Consider the following 27171-nt stretch of genomic DNA (forward strand, 5'->3'; position numbering starts at 1 on the left):
GATGCTGTTTTTTTCCTAGCATGACCTTTTGTAGGAGAGTAAGCCCTACATGGGTGTAGTTCTTCCTTTCTAGTAATCTCTGTAATATCTTATCAGTCCCTTAGGGGCTCACCCTTCATTCTGTGAATGGCCGGAACTGCTACTGAAGTCAGTGGTGGTTAAAGAAAGTGCAGAATCAAAGAGGTATGCTGCTGGCAGCTTAAAGGCTTTACAGAATTCAAAGTACTAGACATTGTTTCTTCAGGATTTTATACCCATTCTTAGGTATGCCTACCACATGCAAACCTATCTGTGGAATTTCTTTTCTGCCCTTGCTCAGGTTTTTTTTGTTTTTTTTTTTTTTTTTTTTTTAAGGCTGGGCAGGAGTCTGAGTGTCTTGAGTTCTTCTGCCACATGTAGTAAATCTTCTTGTGACAGAAGAAGCAAAAACGAAGGGATATCACTAATAATGCAGTGGGCATCATAGGACACCTGAATGCCTGAACTACTTCAAATCCATTTGACTGTGTCTTATTTGCTGACTGCTACACACTGATCAGGCAGTAAACAATTACACCCAGTGTAAGAGTCTATTTCATTTCCAGAGTGCTGTAAATAAACAGGACTATAAATGATAGCTGTTCCCAGTATTTCCCGGGCCAGATGATGTATTGGGCTCAAAATTACATACACAACATGCTTGAGCAATTGCATATGTCAACTTGTAATATTCGCAAGTGCATTGTTGTGCAGTAGCAGTAAGTTCAAAAAAGTTTCCTTTTTTTTTTTTCTTCTCTTTTTGTCCTTGCATTTGCTGTGTGCAACAACTAATTTATTGGTCCCTCTGAACTTAATGAATATTCTCTCTCTATGTGAATGATGGCTCTCTCTATTAAATGCAAGATTCCTTCAACATGGGCTCAGCAAATCCATAAGTTATTATGTACCTGCTGTGTCCCAAATGGTAACCTCCATTTTTGTCTTAGTTTTTAGGCTCTTTGAAGACAGGCTCTTTTAGGCTCTTTTGTCTTAGTTTTTAGGCTGAGCATTGTGCAGCACCAAGCATGCTTTCTCTGATTCTCTGTGATGGCTTGCTATTCTATGCAGCAGTCCAAATCTCTGCTTAAAGAAAGCAAATAAATATCCAGATCCGTCTGGAGATGTACGTAAAATTCTCAGTGGTGGACAAAATGGTATTTCAGACAAGGACCAGAATAACAGAGCATTTCTGGGCTCTGCCTTCGGCTGGTCCTGTTCATATCTCTGTGGGAATCATTGGCCAGGGATGGTAGCGTACAGGCGAGATCTCCGGCCTTTCAGTGTTCGTCTTGATATTGTAGGGACCTTCCTTCTCCACTTTCACTACTACTAGCACTTCTTTTACACGGTATGGCTCCCAATAGTTGAGACCAGGGATCCTCCTGGGGATATTTCCTCTCCAGTGGGTCTGCACAGGCTGGAAATGTAGGTCAGCGTGGAGAACAGTAATGGACTGTTGCCAGGTCTGCATTTGCCAGCTGGAGCAAAGCACATTGCAGCAAGGGCATGTGTACAAACCCATTCTCAGTGCTGGGACTAGCTAATTGTTTAACACTGTGTCGTGGTTCTGCTCGAGTGGGCAGCCGAGCTCCACCACAGCCGCTCTCTCACTCCCCCTCCTCAAAGAGGAATGGGGAGAAAATATGTGAAAGGGGCTCAAGGATTGAGATAAGGACGAGAAAATCACGCAATAATTAGTGTAACGGGCAAACCAGACTCAGCATAAGAAGACAGATAGTAAGATTTATTGCTCATTACTAACAAGCTAGAGAAGTGAGAAACAAAGGAAAGAAACCAAAAGCACCTCCCCCCCTATCCACCCTCTTCCACCTCCTCCCCCCAAGCGGCGCAGGGGAACGGGGGAATGGGGGTTATGGTCAGTCTACAGCACTTCTTCTCTGCCGCTCCTTCTCGGTCACTCTCATCCCCTGTGCTGTGGGGTCCCACCCACGGGATGCAGTCCTTGACGAACTGATCCGGCATGGGCTTCCCACAGGCAGCAGCTCTTCCAGAACTGCTCCAGATATGGGTCCGTACCACGGGGTCCATCCCTCAGGAGAAAACTGCTCCAACCTGGCTCCCCTACGGGCAGCAGCTCCTGCCAGATCACCTGCTCCTGCGTGGTCTCCTCTCCACGGGCTACAGGTCTGGCCCGGAATCTGCTCCGGCAGGGGTCTTCCACAGGCGGCAGCCTCCGTCGGTGCAGGGCCACCTGCTCCACCATGGTCTCCTCCACGGGCTGCAGCGTGAAACCCTGCTCCACCGTGGTACTCCATGGGCTGCAGGGGGACATCCTGCTTCACCATGGTCCTCACCACAGGCCACAGGGGACTTCTGCTCCGGCGCCTGGAGCACCTCTCCCCCTCCTTCTACACTGACCTTGGCACCTGCAAGGCTGTTTCTCACTCCCTTGACTCTCCCGGCTGCTGTGTGGCGCAGCAGTTTTTTCCCTGTCTTAAATATGCTCTCACAGAGGCGCAAAACAACATCGCTTATTGGCTCAGATCTGGAAAACAATGGGGCCCTTCCCAAACATGGGGCGGCTTCTAGATCTTTCTCACAGAAACCACCCCTATGGCCCCCTGCTACCAAAGCCTTGCCACGTAAACCCACTACACACTGCCAGTGAGGAAGGAAGCTCTTGGAACTATTCTGATCTCCAACAACTGTAATCAAATTCAGGCAGAGGGAAAATCGGACCTGTTTCACCTTATGTACAAAAAGCAGTGGAATATGTTGATATAAGAAAGGAGAATTTGCAATGTGTAGGAATATAATGAGTTGCATTAATGTGTTTGATAAAAATAACATTTTCTGTTACCTACGTTGAGTGATTCTGCATTTTTGAGACAAGTCTTTAACTAAAATAAATGTATCTAGAGATTTGTGTGGGATAAAGATCATATTTGGGTCAAATTAAAGAGTGGTCCATGCTGCACTGGATGGGTAAGCTGTAAAATGTAACCAACGAAAGGGTCTAAGTGGTAATCCTGCTTCTAAACTGCCAGCTCAGCGGTAAACAGAGCAGGTGCAAGCCATGTTTAATCCATGACCCCTGGGAAATGGTAATGTTAATTTCTGTTGTCTTCCTGTGCCAGATGCCAGGCTCTTTGAATTTCTAATTGAGAGCACTAGCTAAAAAGACTGAGAAGGCACAACTGAACACCTGGGTTGCATCAAAATGAGCATAGGTTTGTTAGCTGCTGCTTATTGTAATATCCCACTGTAGGCAACACCTGTGGTATGACTTTATAAATAGATAACCTGAGCTGTGATCACACAAGGTTAATTCAGAAGTTGTCAGCTTGTTGGGCAGCTTTCCAGCCATGTGCTGATGATACATGCTCATAACATGGGATCAAATCATGTTTTGTATGCTTATGTGCTTCATGGTGACGGATTTTTTTTCTTAGGTAGAAAATTCCTGGTCTGCTCTTGTGTTAAGAGGAAGCTCCAAATAGATGTGATTTTAACATTCTCTGATGATATCTTAGAGCAAGTACTTCATCTGTCGTGTATAAAAACATTTAGATGATCAGAATTACTTAGATCTGGTAGTGTGTGCTCGTAGAGGGATGAAAATTTTGGCAAAGGTGCTGTTAACAGTTTTCTCATATAGTTTAATCTCTTAAATGCATTTCCTCAGTTGACAGTGATAGTCAGTGTACCCCAGGGAATTTACACACTGGAACAGCACATCCTCGTGGTTAAAAGAAAAAACAAAAAAACTCCCCTTGCTGAATATCCAAACAGTCCTTGAATGTTGGTTGTCTTTGCACCTTTACATTGAATTTACTTCATGTTCAAGTAATTTATATTTGAAAATTATGAAGAAAAAAAATGCAACTTGTCAGACATGAGTTGTTCCTAATTATTCAGTGTATATAGAGTTTGATTCACAAGATTCATAAATAGCTAGCAATTTATCATCAAGCCCCTTCATACTGCTCAGAAGTCATTTGGATTCTGTGATGTTGGATATATCACCAACATCCTGCTCAGGATATTTACTGGATGTTAGGTTGCTTTAACAGCAAAAGAAAGCACCAGTTCTCTGGATGGATTAATGCATTTTTGATTTGGATATTTTTTTCCTTTCCTGGATTGGAGAGGAAATTGGTAACTGCTAACATTTATTGAAGAATATTAGACCTTTCCAGTTTAGTCAAAGCTTTGTAAAGTAGCAGAAGGGTGAGCATTTTGAAAACTGCTGTATTTCCTCCTTGAGTAGCTGTGCTTGTACAATATGGGATTATTCTCTGGATTTTCCTGGAGTTCCTTAGTTAAAAAAATCATGCAAATTCCTGCATATACTGGCAGATATGAGTAATATCAATCACATGAGCAGCCCCACTGCACATGCTCACCTATGGCCAGAACAATATAGTGCAGAATTTAAGGTACATGTAATACTGCTGTGATGATGTAATGGGGAGGAAAAAAAATGCCCCCTTACTGAATGAGTTGAGTTCATTCAGTTGTTAATATTGGAGATGAAAGTCATGCAAATATTATCCTAACTTAAATTTTTGCTCTCTTTTTATCTGTATTTCATAATTCTACTACCAGAGCAACTCCTTTGTAAGACTTTGAACTTTTAAATAATTTTATAATTAACCCAAATTAAATAATTTGGATTAGTCTTATTAAACAGATGAAGAAGAGATTGTGGAAGACAGGAGTCCTTGGTTCTTGGATGATCTTTAGACTTTCAGACTGCAGTGATAAGGGAAATAAGCTACAGATTTCAGGTCTGTTTGTTTTTTGTAAGTAACCAGTTAAAATTAATGAGTAAACTTCTAAAATAAGAAGTCCTTTAATAGTGCCAAAGTTTTCTCTTAAAAAGTGCCTGCAATTTCTTTTTAGTGAGTTGTTTCTTGTCTGGGGCATTAAGCTTTTTTTTTTTTTTTTTTTTTTCTCACTGGTTTTGATTGGCTTCTCTGTAACAAATTTTCATTGAAGGGTTTTATCAACTTTCTGTTCTGATTAGTAAATGCTACAGAAACTTATATCTAATTCTTACCTTCACTAAGCCATTCTTATTCCAAACTCTGTCTTTTGAACCCGTAACTATTAAAAAAAAAGAAGGTATCAAAAGTTATGTTTCCAGTATACATGTACTGGATATATTGCTTGCTCAGCTGGCAGGATTCATCCTGATCCTGCTTGATTTGTCTTGATTCATCTCGATTCTTCTCTGCGTAATGCTTCAAGCTAGTAGGTCATATTGAATGTCAGAGCTCTGGGAGGCAATGTTCATTAACACAGGAATAAATAAGATCTCAAAGCATCCGCATTCCAGTACAAGGTAGATCCTTTCTTCCCCTACATGGCTTCAACAAACTGCACCTTCTGTTAAATCTTGAATCCTTATCGATGTCCTTCCAAATGTGAATTTTATCTGAAAGCATCAAGAACAACAGATGTCTGTATATTAGAGCGTACTTATTCCATTTTATTTATCCCTTTCTGGATGTGGCCTCTAGGTTCAAATACTCCTTTTTAAAATTCATTCTGGCAGTATGGACAATTATTTCCAAATTGGGATGAGTTTTCCCCCAGTACATATACTGACCCTTAGCAGGAAGACTTTGCTTGTGCTTTCACTAGAACTAAGTCTGAAAGCCAACTGCAGTCCACTGAAGAAGAATGCAAGTGGTCCAAGACCAATTTCTGGTTTAACTGTGGACCAGTTATTTAGGATCAGGTTATTAAAGATACTTAAAATGAGAGATGTGTACCTATATATGTAAAAAAACCTGTCCTTTCATCTTCTCTGAGATTCAGCTTGCTCAATTTTAATGAAAAATAGTAGTTGTATGAGTTGTTTTTTTTTTTATAATTATTTTTATGAAGTCAAGTATAAGGTATCTTGGAAGTGGAAAGTATTACATTAATAGGCAGGTTGACCAAGTATACCCAGTTTGATAGGATTCCAAACACAGCTCTGAAAAACTCATTTGGTTTTTCTCTTTCAACAGGTGACACATTTAAGTGGCAATGTATAATATTTTCAAAATTTAGTATTAGCATTACTTTTAATGGAGACATGCAATTCGTGTTGTATCTATTTTATTTTATTTTATTTTATTTTATTTTATTTTATTTTATTTTATTTTATTTTATTTTATTTTATTTTATTTTATTTTATTTTATTTTTAATGCTTATCTTCCTTTATTGAAAGGATTTGTGATGGAGAAGTTCCTTCTGATTTAGACATCAAGAAACAAACACTGCTTTTTTGGCAAGCTTTTGTGAATAGATTATACACCAGCAAGATACTAATTACAGGACCATTCATTGCAGCCTGTGGGTAATGAATTAGTTTGTTTTCAGAAGCAGTGGTTCTACAGTTTGTAGGTTTTTTACTAAACCCATGCCCTTTGGCTAACGCATTGCCAAATTATTCCATTGCAGGGGTGCTGTTCTTGTCATATGACACCTACAGTGTAAAAACACATGAAACCTTAAGCAGCAGTGCTTGCTTATTTCAGTCATCTCAGATAGGGCAAGTTTTTGAGAGCTGCTGAACAGCTTCCACAACTATTACTGTAATGAAGTACCACGTGAGGAAAGACTGAATTTGCAACCTTATTATTTGATCTGTTGCAGTTGCATCTTACCTAGTCTATTTGTGAGAATATTCTTTCTGCCTTGCTTTTTTCCTTTGACACATATAATGTATATTTAGATCAGTACTGCATTAGACGCTCCTTTGACTAAATAGTTTCTCATTCTATTTAGTATTGCTTTCCTGCATCTGGAACAAAATTTAATAGAGCACACAGCTCAGCATTTGCTAAAAATAAATAGGGAAGAATAACACGTAGGAGAGGGTCACAAGGAGTATCTAATACAGCTATGGAAGGTCATCGTTTTTTATTTCCTGTCTTATTAATGGAAATTACTTAGCTAAATCTTAGCTAAATCTCCTCGTTTTCTCTGAAACGGTGCAGAGTTCTAGAGAAAGCCTTAAAACACAGATGTGATTTAGTTCAGCACTAGACATCTAAATAAAGAAAAGAGCATCTTCATAAAGCAAAGAGTACCAAAATCGGCAGAACTGGTATTTTGGCTGGCAGCATCAGCAGAGAGCAATACCTGGGTAAAGAAATTTGCCCACTCGTGACTATTTCTTTTAAGTCAGGATGAAATCCTGTTGATAAGAAATTTATACTGATAAAAAGGCACTTCTTATGCCTTCTTGAGGGAGTACTGAAACACTCTTTTACAAAAAATCACTCATTAGATTAATTTAATTGAGTCCTTAGGATGGTTTAGTGGACAAAAGGGAAATTGATTTAATAAACAACATAAATTGGATAAGGTATATTTAAAATTATGATCCACCTTCATGTCTTCATGTTAAGACCTCGTCAAAGCCCACCTGTTTGAAGCCAAAGTAGGTAATGCCATTCCAGATCAGAGCCATCAAAATACAATTGGTATTCCTGAGTCGACAAATATGAAATTTTTACTAAGTTTGCAAGGACATCAGTGGCAAATGCAAATCTAATTCCGAAATATTTCCCAAGAAGAATGTAATTCCTCTGTGGTTATGACAAGAGCTGCTGGTCCATCGTTTAACACATTTTTAAATTCAGATAAACGGAACTTTCTGCCAGCAGTTCACAATATGCCCTGCCATGTTTTTCAGAAGTTTGTCTCTCCATGTGCAAGCTTAAGCATTTGTGGGAAGAAATCGGGGAGTTCTGTTCTAAACTCATTTTAGAGTGACAGATTCAGAATGAGGGGAAAACATTTGACTTAAATAAGCAAATTACTCATTGTTTTAAACCCGCTTTTCTTTTGCCAATTTTCCTTGAGAGCTATATAAAATCCTTTTGTAGGCTGTAGTATTGGAACAGCAGTGAACTGAGAAAGATATCTCTAGTTATATAAAAACACTATTTGGTCACTATGACTGAAAGTGGAGGTTAAAATTTGTTCCTATTTATCAGGTAGAGGAGCAAGTTACTGCTTAATATAAAAAGGGAATAGTGACGGTGAAGGAAAACATTATGCATAAAGGGATGAGACATTTTTCTTTTGGGGAGCGGAGGTGTCGTGCATGTGCCTCAACATTCATATATACAGAAACTAATCTTTATGCTTAAAACAGTGGCCTGGAATAAAGACCTGGGTTCTGTTTTCAGTTGCATTCCTGATGCTCAGCGGTACTGTTTTGTAGTAAGCAAATTGTGAGTATTTTGGGGAGTTATTCACAGTTACACTGAGGACCTTTAACACCCCTCTGGCAACTTGCTCAGTCTGCTAGACAATATTCCTTCCGCACCAATAATGTTATCAAAAATATTTAAGAAAATCAACTGAAAATAAAACTATCAACATCCTTTGGTTGATCCAATTATCCCTCTCTAAAAAAAGGTTTTAACACCTCCCACACGGAACAGCAGCTTCAGTAATTTGGCAGTGATAGCAGCGCATAATCAAGAAACATGAGGCTGCGATGTGGTAATACATCCCATTTTGTGTACAGGAAGATTTTTGTTTTATTTAAGTAAATATATTTTCTGTATAAGTACCTTTTGGATTTCTTGGCATTAGGTTGCTCATCCCATTACTCTCGTACAGTCGCCACAAATGTTCAGCTGCAGAAACGGGAAATGAGTGAATTGTAGCATTCCTGGTGATGGCAGATACAAGATTAGGATTTGTGTCTTTGTTTTTGGGATGCTTGTGGTATATTTGTAGATAGGGAGTAACTGTGACTAACAAATAGAACAAAGGATTGGTTGGTTTTGTAGCTTCAACTGCATATTCTACCAATGACTAATTCACAGCTAACCTTAAGTGTACTGTCATTATAGAATAGTGCTCTGACAAGTCCTTTTAATGATAGGTTACCATCACTTCCCAGATAATATTACAACATGATGCTTTATCAGCAAATAACATCAAAGGTCTAGCATTCAATTAGGATGGGGTGGGTTGTGAAGTGAAGCAGTCTGCTGTGGTTAAAATGCACTGAATTGTTTTCACTGTTGAAGTGAGAACACCCTTACATTGTAAACCTGCTGCTAGGCTACAAGAGAAGTTTTAAACTTAAGATCTGTAGCTGCTGTGAACCTCAAAACTATTTGCTTATGGAATTTGCAGGAAGCCAGTGACAGATCTCCGAAATACCACAGACCCTAGATACCAGAGTGATAGGTAGGAATCAGATTTGCCCATGTAGTTATACCATAATAGCACAGTGTGGTTTGAATAACCATCATTAAATGGATAAAGTGTCAGCTAGAAGGAAAACACATCCAGAGGCCCCAGCCCTGATGTCCATATTCAGAAAGGAGATTTGGTAAAGTGAAGAATCAAGGAATGTTTTTGAAGCTTCCAATGGATATTATATATGTGTAGACAAAGACCAGACTAGAGGCTTGTCACCAGCACCAGTTTTAAATCCATACAGAACTATTTAAATTAACATAGTAGTTGTTTGTACATGAAAAAAATAATGTTGTGTAACCTACTGCTTATTGCATATCAGTGATTTTAAAGGGAAGAAGCCCTATTTTACCTTCCCAGTACTCAAATCTATGGACAGCCAGGCAAGGAATAATTTGGAATAATCTCTTGCTTTAAAACATTCACAAGAAGCAGCATAATAAATTAACAATAGTTTACTAAAACGACAAAAGATTGTCTGCTGCATTGCTGTTCAAGTACAATACTTCCCGTGGAAGAAAAAGTAATTAGGGCATTTCAAAAAATATGGGACATTTGGTAATACAATTAATGTCTTCGAACCAGAGAGAACTTATCAGCGGGTAGACACAGATTGGTAGCAGAAGGGTAGTTAGACTTTCAGTAGATGTCTATGGCAGGAGCAAAACTACGCTAGAAAAAATTGCTAGAGATAAGGATTTTGGTTTCTGTTTGTGTCTGCCTGAACATCGTGTCCTCAGTGCTGCTTGGGGCACGAAGCTTTCCTTTCCTGAGCTCCCAGGGGCGTGCTCGTAGGACATTGCTTGGGACAAGTTGTGCTCCCAGATCCATTATATAACCCTGACATAATTAGCCCATTCTGCTAAATTATTGGGAAAATGGGAATGGAGCGAGCCGTGTGGTATTTCTCCATTTCCTCACTCTATGCAGCGTCTGGTTGCTTGGGATTACCGCTGGTGTTTACGTTGCTTAATGCCGTCACCTCGTCTCCGTGCTCTGTAAAACCTGAATATTTACAAACGGGACCGAGGTGGGGCCTCGTGTGTGCGCCGAGCCCGAGCCCCGCTGTAACAAGGCCCCCGCCCGCCGCCCCTCAGCCCCTCCTGCAGGGGGCAGCGCTCTGAGGGGCTCCCCCCGCCCTGCGCGGGCTCGGCCGGGCTCCTCCTCCCCGCCGATTGGCGGAGGGAGCCTTCAATGCCGGAGAAGCCCCGCCCCCCTCCGCGGCCCGTACTGCGGGCCGATCGCCGAACGCGTCCCGCCCTCCTCCAGCCGCAGCCTTCGCTCGGCCCAGCCCGCAGCGATTGGCTGATGCGGCTGCCGATCACAGCTCGGCCCTGTGCCGCCCAGCGCTCCCGCCTTACTATAGCGAGACGCGGGCTGATTGGCCCGCCGGGCTGCCAGTCAGCAGCGCGCCCCTCCCTCCCCGTCAGGTAGCCCGGAAGATGGCGGCGGCGGCCGGCGGGGCTCCGTGAGGGGAGCGGGGCTGCGGGGCCGATGTCGCGGGCGGCGGCGCCGCCGAGGCAGGGGGCAGCGACCGCCGGGGGGGCCGCGGGGAGCCGCTGAGAGCCTCTGGGAACCGCTGGGAACCGAGAGCCCCGGCTCGGGCGCCGGGCGGCAGCGCGGGGAGGGGATGCGGCAGCGCGGCGGGGCCGGGCGGCGGGGGGCCGGTCCGCCGCCCCTCTGCCCGCAGCCCCTCGGGCCCGGCCTGCCCGCCGCCCTCCTGCTCCCGCTGCTCCTGGGCGCCGCCGGGGCGGCTCCGTTTCCGTCACCAGCGGCAGGTGAGGCGGAGGGGGGCCGCGAGGGGGTCGCGCATCGCTGCGGGGTGTCCGGCCACATGCGGCTGTTCTGCGGCGGGCGCCGCTCAGGGCTCCGCGGGATTCCCCTGCTCCGTGGGGACCGCCCGGCCCGGCTCCCGGTGCGGGGTGGAGGCTCCGAGGGCAGACGGTGCTTCCTTCGTTTCCGGCCCGGTTAGCCGGGTCCCCTCGCTCCCTCGTCTCCCTGAGCAGGCACGGAGTCCGTGCTTGTTTGTCATGCATTAGGTAACGCTGCCTGCCTCCGCTTCCCTGCCTCGTTTTCCTGTTTATCCTGGAGACATAGAATGAAAAATGTGCTCTCTCAACGTTAGGAATTACTGCTGGGAGGTTTATTAGTGCGCATAGGTAACAACCGCTTTTTTGTGTGTATGTGTTTTATCGCAGCTTGCAAGCATAAAATTGTATTAGGACAGAATTTGGTTAGGCTTGGCTTGAATGCACGCTGAGATTCAGTCCCCAAGAGTTTAGCAGCTGAAATAGACTCCACATTTGGAGTGGAGAAGCAGTAGCAGTGGGGAGGGAGACAGATCTGAAGCACAGAGATAGGTAATTTGGCTGCTGGTCCACGGAAAGTATCAAAACTGGCAGTGGAACACATGCTGCCTTTAGCAGGATCCATGCATTTTTTTCCACTTATTTTCTTCCCAAGAAAAATTAAGAATTGTTCATGAATTACTCCTTCTGTCAGCCTTCCTTGAGGTCAGTCTTTCTATAAAAGTAAGCCTCCAAAAAAAACAAGAACTGTCAGTCACATTTGTATTTCCTTTGAGACTAAATGATAATTTTCTCACTCATGAAATGGTTGAAGATTTTGCAAATAACGTTGGCTTGTCATCAGGCCCCAAGGTAAGACAGTGTAGTCAGGTCTGTGTGGCGGTTTCTTCCTTTTCTGTCTGTCTTTTCCTGACATGTTATTAGTTTTTCTATTTAAAGCTAGGTGTCGATGTCTGCATTAAGTATTCTCGAAGAAGCCTAGTTGTTTTTTTTTTTTATTTTATTTTAATAAAAATTGCTCTGCTATCAGGACTATCATGTATCTTACAAAGCTTGGAGCTGAAGATGTAATTTCTACGACACTGCCAAAAAGCTTAGCTGTCAGAATGAAAAGTTGATTGGACATATTGCAGGAAATTTCATTACAGTTACCTTTTTTAAAAAGAGGCTAAATTAGATATGTTAAGTATAGTACTGCTAGGGAAAGTACTCACGATGCTGTAATGTTGCACTAATACAAAGTGAACATCATACCCGAACTTCATAGGGTGTCTTCGGTTATAATCTTAGCCCAAGGTATATGTATGTGGGGTATTACCTGAAATTCAGTAAATTGCCACATCCTGTCATGGGAAACCCAGTGGACTTGGGGGAAATGGAACTCCTGTTTTTTCCTGTATCTTTGCCCATATGGTAAGAAGCAGTGTATTTGGATTGATTGAAAGATATTTAGTATTTAGACCCTTAAAGCCTCAAGAGGAACCTTTTCCAATTTCAGTGGCATCACTTTTGCTGAGAAGACTTTCAACAGACTTCTTTTCTGAATGAGATAACGCGTACAAATGGTTTTGTGTGCAGCAGATTCTGCAGCACATCCCATATCATCAGGATAGCAGTAAGCAGCTGGAAAGCTACAAGGACCTCTTTTCCCTTCCTTTGAATAGCTCACCCATGGTTGACAGACAGTTTTGTCTTGAACCCGCTCTGTCATACTAAGCACATTTTATAAACTGTCCAGAAAACGAGCCTGTAACTTTTACTCTGCTGGGGTAGGAGGCATGAATTGTGTTTGAAAACAGCTTCAGCTATATTATGACTTTTTCATGTATCCTGTGATAAGCTGCTTTGATTTTCTTTATTGAGACTGGTGTTCATTGATGATTTTGGAAATTATGGTCGGTGTTGTAGGCCTTGGCAGTTCTTGCAGTTGACCATAATGCGCAATCTGATATTAAAGAGTTGTGAACTTGTGAAGAATTTAATGGGCTTTTCATAAAATAATTAGTAAGGGATTTCAGAGTTACTTCAAGATCCCACAATTCTGCACCTAGCAAGAAGGGCTATTTCTCTGACAGGGGAGAAACATTTTGTTGTGTGTTGCCCCAAGCACTTTACTGGAAGGATGGCAATCCACAGAAAAGGAGGAAAGGATCTGTGTTATCTGAAGTAGTTGTAGTGAACTTTGTGGAATAGTTAATGGAATATACCCATAATAAATAGATCTCCCTTTCAAGAAGGAAGGAAGAAAGCAAGGAGTGAGAATGGGCAGGTTCTAGTGGGAATAGATCGGAGTCCTTGTTCAAAAATGTTACATTTTGTGGAAATAGCGTGGAAGTATGCCAGACCACAGCTGGGGAATTGTCAGGTTTCCGGGGTCTTGATCAAGATGAATGATGCAGCTCATTCCTTAAGTCTGGCTTTACAGTGTTTGCAGGTGAAGGTGTGCATTGGTGTGTTCTGTGTCTGTCTCCTGTTTTTGAGGTTGTATTTCTAAACGTGGGAAAAAAAAAGGATGTGGTAAAGGAAACTTTGCTTGAACTGTTTCCCTAGTATGCTTCATAGCAATTATTGTAACAGATAGGAAAAGCAAGATGTCAAAGATGTTACTAGCTAGAAATACTTAGACCAACTTAAATTTAATTTATTCTGTGAATGGAAAAGAAGGATACTGATATGTATGGTGATAGTTCTGAATTAATGGTTTCACCTTATCCTGGAGGTAAGAGCTCGGGACAGGTCTAGTTGATACCAGCTTTTGAAGAATGTATTACCTAATGTGTTAAAAGTAGAAGAGTTCAAAAAATGAAATACTGCGGTTTTACTGAGGCTGTGGAGCATCAGTGATTTTACCTGAATGCATCAAGCTAGGACAATTTTCATCTTAAGTGTTGTGTGACTAAAGTAAGGGTATTTGGGAAATTGGGAGCAGCACTGTTTTGCAGACAAGCATACTGAATTATAATCTGACACTTCTGCTTTACTGTACTAAAGCTTTCTATTTAAATTCATGCTTGCTTTGTTTTCGACTGGGATTTTCATACATGGCCTTAATTCAGCTGCCTCCCCAGAAAGATTGGAATGTGAATCAAGGGTATGTACGTTAATGTCAGACAAAGCATTTCTATCATCTCTCTGCTTTATGAAGTCCTCGCAAGTGCAAAGGAACAGGGACTCAAAAGAACTCTTATTTTCTTGCAAAACTTGAATAGGTGGTAGCGTTTTAACGGGTGTGTTTGGTCTTACATCTGTGCTGAATTACATGGTCTGCTCAGTTGAACTGAGGCTGCTGCACTGGCGCCTACACGAGTCCTTGGTTTGTGCCAGGACCTTCCTTGTGGACTGCCCTCCTGAACCAGATGCATGGCACAGCAGTGGAGCCTTTTTGAAGAGCCTGGTAAAGTACAGCTCCAGAAAAGAGACAGAAATTTGTGTCTAGTGGCCAGAGATAGCTAGATGTTGTTCGTGCAGCTCTACCTAGTATAGTCAGCTGGCCACAGGTGACAGTGTGAGATTTTCTTCTCTTTTTATTTGCTAAGATGAGTTCTGTAGTTCACGTGTACTCTTGGGAAAGCTGTTGGTTTTGAGTTGCTTTGGCTTGATGTTTTGCTTGGTCTTGTGTCGGCCTGGGGCCTGCTTGTGGTTGTGGCCTGTGGTTTGGATCTCTGTACAGTGTATCTGACAGTTGCACATTATGAGAAAAGCAATTTTCTAAGCATATGCAAGGTAGAGACCCAGATCATTTGAAGTTAAGAAAAATCTCCCTTGTAAAGGGGTTTTAATCAATGGTATAGTTTTCTTGGGAGTGGTCTGTTCACCTAACCTTTCTTCTCTCTTTCAAGCACTACATTTGTTTACTTCTCCCTGTATTTCGTTTTCTAACTTCTGACCCAGATGCCTAATAATTGTAGAGCTAGAGCTGCTGGGTTGTCTTTCATCTTTTGTTTCTCTCTGTGACTTTGTGACTTTGAGGTAAGAAGGCAACCCCAGCGCTTGGCCTGCAGGAATGTTCCCTGCAAGGCTTTGTTCACAGGCTTGGTCTGCTTTCTCTGCCTCTGGCTGTAAGGTGTCTAGAGTTTGCTAGAACCGAAGCAGTACTTAGAGGAGGCAGCCCCTTTCTGAGGTGTTTTCTCACATCTTGAATGCTGTGGTATGTTTAATAATTCCTCAGGTATTGTAGCATGTTAAGATAGCACTGATCAGAGGCAGTCTCAAAGCTGTGGTTGTGGCATTAGGCCTGGGTTTGAAAGGAAGGCCCCATTGGTGAGTGCTGGTTTTACCACGGGTCCTGGATGAAAAAGCCAACATTTGGAAAGCACAAAAGGCCAGGTTATATTCTGGGGGGGCTACTGACCAACTGTCAGGCAAATCTGAATAGAAGTCATTTTCTGAATGTTTGCTGTAGTCTGGTTTCAGTCCCTGTATGTGTGGTTTGCCTGTGCAGGACATGGGGATCCTCAGCATAATTCCAGAGGCTGGTTCTCTGTCCTGCTTCTAATGTGCTATTTCAGCAGCAGAAGTACAATGCGCGGAGCACTGGATTTCCTTAAACTTCATTTTGGGCCTGCCATTCTGTTGAGTGTATCTAGTACATGGAGCCTGGTGGGGTTCTGCAATAGCTTTGGCACTTTGATTGCTCTATATAAACTGTTCTCATTGTACTACTTGAAAGGACTTGAACAACTTCAGTGGTACTAGGAACGTCTCATAGACATAATTGGAGATGTTCAAAGTGTGTCAGTTGTTTCAGTCTGAGAGGTTCATTAAGCATAACTTGGAGCAGGAAGGTGTTGTGCCAGATGCAGCTTAGGCAGGGTGATGGAGTGAAGCAAGCTGTGTCGGGGAATTGTCTGCTGAGGGAATTCAGTATGAAAAGCTGGTCTGAAGTAGCACTAAGTGTCATCCAATGCTACACAGAGAATTTCCTTAATGGAAGGGAAACGTCACTTCAGTGATTCAACAGGGATGTGAATTGTTCTAGAGCTACCTTTGTACCCTGAGATTTGTCTGTTACGAAAGAGGTGTGGGGAAGTTGGGCAGTACTCAGACAGGCTTCTGAGTACTGCCTTTAAGCTTTCAGCTTGTAGGCTAGATTCAGTTCTCCGAAATCAGGCATGTGGCCTGTTCTCTCTCATAGAGGTTCTTCATCTGTGTAAGGGGATGAGAAATAAAGGTGAACAAGCTCTTCTGGCAAAATGATTGCCTTGTTTTCCATGTACCTTATCCCAGTCTTAGATGGAAATTGGAAATGTTTTGTTAACATCAGGATTCTAGAAAATACCATCAGTGAATGTTGCAAGTGTGGATTCCTTTTGCATGAACCAGAAGTAATTTGTCTCTTCAAAACAATCTTTCTTCACGAGGGCTGTGGAGGGCAGATGCTGAGCACTGCTTTCTGGGGACAGCGACAGGACCTGAGGGAACGGCATGGAGCTGGGACAGGGGAGGGTCAGGCTGGGTATCAGGGAAAGGTTTTTCACCAGGAGGGTGGTCGGGCACTGGGACAGGCTGCCCAGGGCAGTGGTCATGGCATTGAGCCTGCTGGTGTTCCTGAAGCATTTGGACAATGCTCTCAGATGCATGGTCTTTCAGGTGGTGGAAGGAAGAGGTATGGAAATTGTGGTTTCCGTGCTGCAGATAACTCTGATGGTTTGAGATACCACGATATGTAATCTTCTCATACTTTAGATGACTGTGGTCTACCCTGTTTTTTTGTTTTGTTTTTTAAAACCTACCAACTCATGTGCCTCACAATTGGAGAGATGTTAAAGTGCGTGGAATCATACTGTCCTTGGGTAGGAATATGTTGTTAAAACCAACATCTAGCAGCATGTTACAGTGTGCTCTGCAGAATTCTTTTTTTTTTTTTTTAAGTGTGTATATAGTGTGTGTGTGTACACACACACTCAAGAATCAGCTGCAGCCTTTGCAAGATTTTAATTAACCTAGATTCTCCAGAAACATTACCATGAAAGCATAGGAAATATTATTATTGAAGACTTACATTTTTATCCTTGTCTTAAGATCTTGCTTTGTGCAAATACAACATTTTAACACTTCAACTTCAAACAGACCTTTCTCTATAAACACTGGAAGTGCTAGCCTGTACTTATTCCTTATTAAAATTGAGCCCAGGCTGTTTTACGAGCTATTCTTTGACATCACTTGGAAGTTTTGTGGAGTAACAGAACAAGGACAAATACAGAACTAACCCCAACTCATGGTTGTGCTACTTGCTAATTGTTCTGCCAACACTGAGGTGGGCCAGGATAAGTGTTCAGAAGAAAATGTGGATTGGAGCAGTGTTGTTTTGGGATGCTGTATGGCTTGGGGATCCAACGTTGTCACAGCTATTTGTGACCTAGGATACGTAACCTCTGCCAGCCTCGAGTACAAAGTGGATTTCAGCAGCAGCAGAAGCTCACTTGAAGCACACTGTAAAATAATTTGGGGGGGGAGCATGGGATAAAACAGTTTGAAAAAGCATTGGATGACAGGAGAGGTTTGTATTCTTTTTAAGGACAAATGGGAAGGCTGAGCCAATTTGCCAAGAATTGCTGACACAGTTACTCATCTGGTTGTGATATGAAGGAGCTAATATTTCTTCTTCAATGTATTGTTTGTTGCATGGGACAGTAATGATTTCAGGGTCATGTCCACAAAACACCTTTAATTATGAAATTGACTTTTCTTTGAGTAGAACTGTGTTGAGCACAAGGGAAGCTTTAGGAAAGGGGGCAAAGGTGCTTTTTTATGGCTTCATGGGAGAAGTTCAGTAGGAAATTGCCACTTGCTGTCTTCACTACCCTTATTTCTGATGATCAGCTGTTAGGAAGAAGAAAAGCTGGTGTTTTTTCAAAAGAAATGTCTGTGCACCTGTTTTATTTTTTTATCCTGTCCACATCTCCCCACGAAGGATTTTAATAATAACCTAGGATAAAGCAAGGATGGTAAAGGCCAAGTTGAGTAGAGAGGGGTAAAATGTTTCAATTTCTGGCTAGAATAATACAGTAAGCGAGTAACTTGCTTGTGATTTCTTTTCCACTACTATTGAAAACGTCTTCTTAAGCGTAATATTTTGATTTAGGCTGTGTAAGGGAATTCAGATTGAGGCAGTCAATTTCTTATTGATAAAATGTTAATTGCTGCCTCTTGTATTCAGAAAGACTAAGTACAAGTGTGCCCAAGTAACTCAGCTGTTAAGTTTTTAGAGCTCTTTTTCTTGAGAGTGTAGCTATTGGGATTTTGGATAGTTGTAAGGAAGAAGAGAAAATAAGATGTCATCCATATCAAAGGTTATTTGTGTTAGGTATGCAAACATTGCCTGATCCAATACAAGGGTAGTAATAACATAATGAGAGGGAAGGCTTTTGAAATAACTCTTCAGTTAATAAACTTTTCAGTAGTTTGTTCCAGATGATTTTTATTGCTTTAAAATGTTTGGGTTTTTCTTTGAATGGCAACAAGTATTAAAAATGTGAAAGCTGAAGAGTTCAGACATAAGCTGAGAACCTGATTAAAGTCCCTTGAGGGATATTATGTATGTCTGCTCTTAGGGACTTGCTTGTTGAAGGAACCACTTGACATAACTTGGGCATTTGGAAGCAGTTTGAGATTTCATTAAGATGCTGGCATTATGCTGAGGACATCAAGTCAATGAAAGTTATCTGAGATCTTGGGAACGTTTCCTCTTGCTGTATTGGTAATGATCATTCAAATCAAATGGCCGATTGGCATATGGAGTTCTGTTACATGCCTCTTGTGCTAAAGCTCTCCTCATCTCCTTTGGAAAGAATGGCTGAAGTGTAAATAACACTCCTTCCAAACTTACGCTAGGTTCGTCTGCTTGTGCTGTGCCTTAATTGAAGGTTAACAGTGACTTGATGCAATTCTAATATAATATTGTAAAGCCTATTGTAACATAACATTGTGATGCATGATGGTGCTGCACAAATACCAGCTGAAGCTTACTCTCGAAGATGATGCTGGTTTTTGGCTCCGCTGTTAAATGGAGCATAGGAAAAAAAAAAAGAGATGATAGGAATGCAGTAACTAACAGAATTGGCTCATGAGATTTTTTTATGAAACAAAGGAATTTTAAGGCACATCGTGCTTTGCCTTGCCATACTAATAAAGCATTACACAAAAGATACATCTAAGGTTGTTTTAAAGAGTCTTTTGTGTTAGTATTCTGCCTGTTACCTCTAGGCCTTCTTACACAGATAACACTGAGTCTTGGTTTTGTCTGTATTAGCAGCAAGGCTCTGAAGATTTCATGGAGTAAACAAATGCAGGAGAAACCCTTTGTGAGAACAGATAGCAATGTAAATCTGACATGTGAAGAACTAGGTAGGAGTTGAGAACAAGTTAATTTTCAAGTTAATTGCTAGCACAGAAGAAAATGACAGCATTACTTAGAAAAGTCAGAGTAGCTTTTAAATGTGTATTTATGAAAAACAGTATAAATTAGCATTATTACATATTTAATCTGGTTACATTAATATCTATGAATAGCACAGTAAGTAAACTGGTCAGGTTTATGACAGATATCATGGATGTTGCTGGAGAGAAACATCGGATTTGGCCATTCAATAGTATTTGAAATGATGCTATGTTCTGACTTGATGTCATAAGGTAACATCTCAGTTCCTGATCGTATAATTTCAGGGTGTTCAAAAGGCAGTTTAAGTGACTGCTGTCATGCTAGATTTGTGCTGGAATAGTTATAGCTATTAGTGTGGAGCTGCCATTTAGATAGCTGCTCTTGAAAGAAAAGAGGCACTTGCTTATGCAGTGGGACTGTTGTCGCATAGCAACTACTGTGCTGAAAGCTTAAAATCAGATGCTCCCTTGAAGTTCCCTGTGCTGCTCTAATAATGCTTACTTTATCTGGGCCTTGCACTGTCTTTATCACAGCAGTGTCTTTTGTTAGCGTACTAAGTCATGTCTGTCATGTACATTGATTTTTTTTCCTGAGCTTAGAAATGTGCAGTGTTGTGCTGCTTTTTTTTTTTTTTTTTTAGCCCAATTTCCTGAAGATTTAAGACTTTAACAATATGATAAATCACTTTGAACCAAATTTTAGAGAGGTGGTGTTCATGCTCCATGGCTTTTGATCTCTGGTAAGGGAAGGGAGAGGCAGGTCTGCTGTCCCTCATACGGGGCTGGCAGTTACATCTGATCCTGTGCCTGTTCTGAGTGGTGGCTGCTGGCTGGCAAGTGAACGTGGATTTACTGCTTGGCAGCCTGGTGTGCGTGTCATGCCTATATGATGGTAGCACAGGATGCCACGGATGACATTAGTGAGTGTTCGAGGTGATTGTGGGCGAAACTGGAAAATTGGACAGAGAGGGAAACCAGTTCCAGATGAGAAACCAACTTTTGTTTGCTTAGTTGGTACATTTGATGTGTCTACTGTCTTATGAAGAAAGTAGACTTAAAATACAGAAACCTTAATACAGAATCCTGAGCTATATACTTTTTTTTGAAATATACTTTGTCTGGAAGTAGCCTTTTACTACCCCTTGAGACATGCTAGTACTTATTGAAGTTTGTTCTCACGTCTATACTTGGTCCTGAGAATGCCAGCATAATTTATCATTATTGGTTTTTGTGTGTTCCTGTACTTGCACGTATGCAGGGCTTGACTTCAGATGTGCTGTGTTCAAACTTACACTTCAGTGTAAATTTTGCTTTTGCAATAGCGGTCTTCAGAGGTGCTGAAGAACCTGCTTCCAATAGCTGTTAATTAAATACCTAATACTTATGATAACATATGCTTTTAAAAAGTGTGTAACAGCATCAAGTTGGAATTTAACATGGTAAAGCTTTGAGAAAAAAGCCCTTTTTATTTTTGTGTGTTCATCATTTAAAGTCATTTAGATATTGTTTTGAGAAGAAATGCTTGCTAGCTTTAAACATTTGTGCGAAGCATTGTGTTAACCATGCAGAAACACACAGACACACCGCATCTTCTTCTGCTGATTTTAATATGGCACTCAGACAATCCAGGCCTCTTCCTCCTGTGTAAAGAGTTTGGATAGACCAGACCTGAGCAGGCTAGACAGTGTGTGTCAGGTAGCATGAAGCTTTATGTTGGTCACATTTTTCATGTAGTATTTTTTGGTTCTGTTTTGCAGTTCATCTCCTAAAGAATGTAGTAGGTTGTTGCTGTATAGTTACAGTAGATGATAGTTTCTTAACTGAGATGATATGCTGAAAGTAAATTGAATAAATGCTTTACTTTTAGCATCTATTATGCGAAGAATTTAAACTTAGATACAAAATTGTAAGTGATACTGGATATATTTTTATCTTGGTTTAGATTAAAATTAATTTACAATATATTTTAGCAGATTTTTATTAGAGAAACTCTTGCAATCAAATGGTCCTTTATATTCAGATGAACTGATTTCTCTCTTTGCATTAAGGTCAGGATCTTGTAAATATACACATGCACCTTTATAATAGGTGCAAATACTTTCACAGTTTACAAACAAAAGGAATTAAACACCTCCTACCTTTTCAGTTTGCAGTCATTTTACGAAGTTCCAGTGAATTAATAGTTAGATGGAAATAGTTGGAAAAATGCAAAAGAGGTTACACTGCGGCAATTTGTCAAACACTACTTCCAATATTTAATCAGTGACTTCCATCACTGAATATGTATTTATGCAAGATATTAAAATAACTTCACTGATATTTTTAGCTCAATTATAGGTTGTCATTTTATATTTAATTTTACATTAATCTTTTTTAAAAGTGCAAATTAAAGATACCACTTATTAATGACTGTGCGAGACTTCAAAGTTTATCCAAATAGATCTGGATTCTGTAATTCTTAGTAAGTAGCACTTGTGTGAGTCATCTGAAATGCTATTCTGTAAGTGTTGCAGAAACTTGCCCATGATAATTGGCATTTTTCTTACATTAAAGCATCTTTTTATAACTTTGTATATGAACGTTTTCCTTGTGTTTTTGGCAGATTAGGTGTCTTCCATCTTAATGAACCACTAATGGTTAGTTGCCTTTTCAAAGATGATCTTTTTTTTTGTGAACAAAAAAAAAGAAACGCAAAAAAAACACCTTCATTGCCTTCTCCAGTTATGTGCTGTTATTACACACAATTTCTTGGGAATTCTGTAAGGTTAAGAAGTAACACAACGAGCTGCAGCAGATTTTTTTCTGAATTCCTTTCGAGACATTTAACGGTGGTGGTTACATTATGGGGAAGAGTATAACTTGCATAAAACACTCTAGACTTCAGGCTTGATAAATTTACAGTTTTCTTTACAGAAGAAACTGTAACCACAATGTGTTGTTTATTTTTTCATATAAATAGCTGAGGGCATATACAGTGGGTCTAACTTATACAGTTAACATAGCTTATGATCATTAATGCCTCAGAGTTGAATAAGCCAGAAGACTGGTGTAAGTCCTCCGAGACTGAGAGAATCCTCCTAGTGCAATAAACTGTACTCTATGGTGTGCTAGAGTGGGGCTTAGGAACTTTGGTTTTCTACTGGGAAGAATATGTATTGTAATTGTGGTGATGTGTTTCCAGGTGCGTGTTAATAAGGGAGAATCTGCATCTGGTTGGTAGACGCTCTGTGGTGAGTTTGCTTCTCATTTCAGGGCTGTTGATTGTGAAGGTGAGGAAGCTGTTTGGAAATTGGGTGGGATGGTTTTGGGAAAACATTTAAAATAATTAGTAATACCTGGTACCATAAATCCATTTACATTTTTCTGTACTAAAGCTACCTTTTATTATTTGGCTTCAGTTAAAAGTTCAAGGGAATCTTTTAAGCTTCCTCTGAAGCCCTTTTACCTGTGTGTGTTTATTTCAGTAATGCAGCTATCTAATGGCTTATTCCACAATGTATTTGCTTATATTTGTGGTTTAGGTAATTTTCAGTCTGCTTAGCAATGTTACTAACCATCTGAGGGAAGCAAACATAAATTAGTGTTTACTTTTCCATTTCCTTGTTGATGCTTATAAATGAGATATACAAAGGCGTAACGTGGGAGCCTTGATTTAAATGAATGTAAATCATTCTGTTGAGAACCCTCAGCAGAGACTTTTCAGAATTATGACTAAAAGGTGGTTAAATAGCATCATGTCGTGGTTGATGTGCATTCAAACAGCATGTAATAGAAATGCAGTATTTGGGTCCTCTAATGAGTCTGGAACGCCAGAGCTGCTGTTGAGACTAGAAATAGCATTGCTTGTTTGAAGACCTTTTTAAATTTTTGCATTTTTGTATGGATGGCTAATGTTCCTAATCTGTTGTGCAGAAAACTTGTAAGTTCCAAAAGTACGATAAAGCTGTAGTTTGTCAATTTATCTTTTACATTAAATGAAAATAAGTAAATATTCTGTAGGTGTTCCGCAGAACGTGGTGAACAGCTGTAGCTTTTTCTCGGAATCCTTGTAGTTTTTTTAAAGATTAAGAGCTAGTTTGGCAGGTTTGTATGTCCTTAGTTATGGTGATAAACTTCTTGTTTTCTTTATTTTTAAGGCTTTATTGTGTTCCATTGCAAGAAGTTCCCATTGGTCCTTAGAGGTTCCCTAAAAATCCAGTCAGACTAAGTCACCTGACATTGTGTAACTTTTGCAATGCTGATGTAATATCTAAATATATCTTAATCAGTTATGGTCCTACTATTCTTCAAGCCATATACCAGTTCCTGTTTAAGAACCAAAAACAAACAGCAAAAACAAAAAAATAACCCAACCTTCAAGATATGAGCTGTGGTTTCCTAGGGAACTACCCAAATACCTTTTTTTTTTTTTTTTTTTTCCTTCAACTTAAAATCAAAAACAGGCACGAAAATTAGTTTTAACTCCTCTAGCAATGCCTTAAGATTCTGTTAAAATGTTGTGAGGTTTTTGGTTCTGTGCAAGGAATGATTACCTGACTCATTTGTATAGAATGTGTTGTAGAACGTCTTTATCAGCTAATATGGAAGTGAGCTATTGGGAAATGCATTTACAGAATGGTGAGAGAGCATGTCTAAACTTGAAATGGAGACAAATCACCCGAAGAATCACAAGGAAACAGGAATTGAGGGTGGAGTTGGTTAGATCCATTGCACTTGTGAAAACAACTTGTGTGTTTGGCAGACTGTCATGATTGCATTTATTGAAAGAGACAGTAATGCCGTATAGTAGTGTGTTAGAAATCTGTACACAATTCATGCGAGGAGTTCTTCTAGCTGAAGTCCAAAGTGTGCAAGCAGCGTATAGAACATACAAATATTTTGCCAGTTTTGTCCTTTTGGTCAGTTTCTTTTTTACTTTAATCATATCTTCAGAGTTAAATGTTCAAATTTATCTTTTAAATAAATTCTGAGGGAGAAATAAACTCTGAAGGAACTTCTTAAATTGCTAAATATATTTATATAATACTACATTTATATAATAATTTATATAATACTACATGTATATAATTAATATAATACTACATACATGTTTCCTTCTAGGACAAGGAGCTACAGCTGAAGTTTCCTCATCTTTTGTGATTCTGTGTGTATCTACTCTAGTAGTACTGGTAATACTGCTTGTAAACTGTGTCTCCTGCTGCAAAGACCCTGAGATAGATTTCAAGGTAAGCATTTGAACTTACAGATGTTATATACAAGTGGTATTTGCAGATGCAGTCTGATTTCCAGGGTACTTATTACTTGTGCTAATACTTTGTGGTTAGTGACACTTCTGCTGCCGTACATTTCCTCTTCTGAAATAGCTGGCAAATGTATTTCTACATGCTGTAAAATACTGTTGCAGCTGGTTAAGTACTTGATCCATGCTGCAGTAAGGATTTTTAATGTCTTTTCAAAATCATTACTATCTATTAGGATCAGTAGCAAAAGTATACCCCGAGACAATTTTACTGTACAGATTTTTTTTTTTTTGCTCTTTGTTTTCATTTGCTGGGTTTAGTCTGCTGACAGTTTTTAAGATGTTTTAAGATGTTCCTGGCAAATATTATTGAAGCTGTATACCCAGGGTTGCAAATCTATTGAGAAGGTGTTATCAGAGAACGGTTACTTTTGAAACATCAGTCATTGGTGTTTCTAAACTTGAGTTTTGCTTTCATTTCTGAGGAAAGTCCCTGAAAAAACCTATGTGTTTTTGATGAAGTTAGTACTCATTGCTTTAATTCCTTTATTCAGCAATAATCTGAAAACAAGGAATAGAAGTATAAAAAATCTGTCACTGTCTAGAAAAAATGAGCCTCCTTATCATTGCTCATTCAGATGAAATGCTTTAAAAACTACAGTTAATTTTTTTCAGCTTTTCAGATGGTTTCTTTTAATATTAGCAGGTTATCTCACTTAAAAACAAAGCCCTTTTTAATGGGTAATATTTTACCTTCAGGTGGTTATTTTATTGTAGTCAAGTTTATGTATTCAGATAAGAAACTAAAAGAAATGTATTAGTGCTATTTTTAAGACACTAGTTTGAGTACTAATATTTTTTATTTCAGGAATTTGAAGATAACTTCGATGATGAAATAGATTTTACACCTCCAGCAGAAGATACTCCATCAGTTCAGTCTCCAGCAGAAGTTTTTACTCTTTCAGTTCCCAGTATTGCTTTACCAACTCCCTCCCAGTTTCCATCTCGCGCAGGTAAAATAGACTTTTTAAGTTTAACTGTTACAGATTGAATTAAACTGAGTTAATTAACCCTACATTTTTGTAGGCTATAGTGTGAAATTACTTAAAATATAACTTTCAGCAGGTGCTATATATACTAGCTTAAAAGACTGAAACGGACTTAAATCTGTTTAGACTGCTTCCTTTATGTATCTACATGCATAAAGGGCTTGAAATGCTCTGGGGATATCGGTGGCTTCCATGCTTTAGTAGTTGTCATCGTGGCTGAGTTCTCATTGGACTTTAGACATTAGTCTTAAATGGAAGCAAGAGTTGAATCTCTTACTTGACAGCAGTCCTACTGTTTCAGCTGTATCCCTTTCTTAATATCACTGTAAGAGAGAGAATGCTGCTGAATCTCTTCTATAGTAGAGTCTACCCTTGTTTCTGTTGATCCTCTGCCAAGGTCTTTGTCTTGCTTTCTGTCCTTTGCCTCTCTATGCTCTTTATGCAAAGTATTTTTAGTCAGAAAATGTCCTCCTTCCAGATGGTAGCTATAAGTAGGGCAGTTGGACTGAAGAGTAAAGCAGTCAACCCTTTTCTCTTAAAATGGTAACTCTATAACTATAAATGTTAAGATACAGAAGCAGTGAGTGTTTTGGTTTTTCTTCTGTTTACGTAGAAATTTGTGTAAGTGTGTAATTTTCCATGCCCCAGTACAGTGCATGATACACTTGTATTAGAATTAGAACTCATTTTTTTGCTGTCTTACTGAACTTTTTTTTAAAAAAGAGGTTTATGTGTCATAGAGACACATCTTCTGGGTGGGGTGGGTATTCTGGTACAAATGGTTTAGAAGCTGAGAAGTTTTTCTTGAATACTATTGTCACATTGCCTTCATACTTCATTTTGTTCATACTACGTTTTGTTGTTTAGCATGAATATATATGCATGTAAGTGGGAATATTCTAGGAGCATGCATTTTTTCCTCAATGTTTGTTTAACTTTGTCAATCTGAGTGGTTAGCTGCATGTAACATTTGTTTTGTTGTGTATAACAGATGGATCAAAGTCTCAAGTTGCACGTCAAAGTCTAAACTACATCCAGGAAATTGGAAATGGCTGGTTTGGAAAGGTGAGGAGTTCTTTAACGTTGTACTTCAGGTTGAGTTTTCCTCCTAACTAACCAGACTACTCTATTTCCTTTAATATGATGCTCTTTATTTAAAAGAGTTATAATAGCATAAGAAGAGCTATAGTTGAAATTGTTTACTTGCACGCACTTTTTTTTAGCTATGATTAGTGCTTCTTTAACTTAAATTCAATTTCTTACCAAAGCCACTGTCTAGACATTTCACTTCCATGGGATGAAATTAATATGTTTCTGTTACTACCAGTGTTTTCTAGGAAAAAAAAACACTTAAGTAAATAAATGGTCTTCACAAAAAGACATTTTCTGAAAGCTGATGTGTTGATCAGTTTTCAAGATTTATTAAGTATGTGTGTTTAATTATCAGAGCTCTACATGTGTTGACAAGCCAGAAAATCTTCCATGCACCAT

At 39.9% G+C, this 27171-nt stretch overlaps 1 protein-coding gene and 1 long non-coding RNA gene across 3 annotated transcripts in view; one reads left to right on the top strand and one right to left on the bottom strand.

The window, feature by feature from the left end:
* Window positions 1–1741: 1741 nt before the first annotated feature.
* LOC139998734 (uncharacterized) lies at window positions 1742–8699 on the bottom strand. Its single transcript, XR_011803526.1, has 2 exons — window positions 8566–8699; window positions 1742–5419 (listed from the first exon to the last, which is right to left on the bottom strand). It is a non-coding gene; the product is annotated as an uncharacterized lncRNA (long non-coding RNA).
* Window positions 8700–10618: 1919 nt separating this feature from the next.
* The window catches only part of LMTK2 (lemur tyrosine kinase 2), a 43401-nt gene continuing 26848 nt past the window's right edge, over window positions 10619–27171 (top strand). For both annotated transcript variants that reach the window (XR_011803508.1, XM_027469283.3), the window contains exons 1-4: window positions 10619–10983; window positions 24493–24617; window positions 25500–25644; window positions 26672–26745. Coding sequence is in view for 1 of the 2 variants with exons in the window: in XM_027469283.3 (XP_027325084.3) it covers window positions 10836–10983; window positions 24493–24617; window positions 25500–25644; window positions 26672–26745 (492 nt within the window). In the remaining variant the exon portion in view is untranslated. The remainder of the gene's footprint in view (window positions 10984–24492; window positions 24618–25499; window positions 25645–26671; window positions 26746–27171) is intronic.

The sequence above is a fragment of the Anas platyrhynchos genome, chromosome 15 (assembly GCF_047663525.1).
Source record: "Anas platyrhynchos isolate ZD024472 breed Pekin duck chromosome 15, IASCAAS_PekinDuck_T2T, whole genome shotgun sequence".
NCBI lineage: Eukaryota > Metazoa > Chordata > Aves > Anseriformes > Anatidae > Anas > Anas platyrhynchos.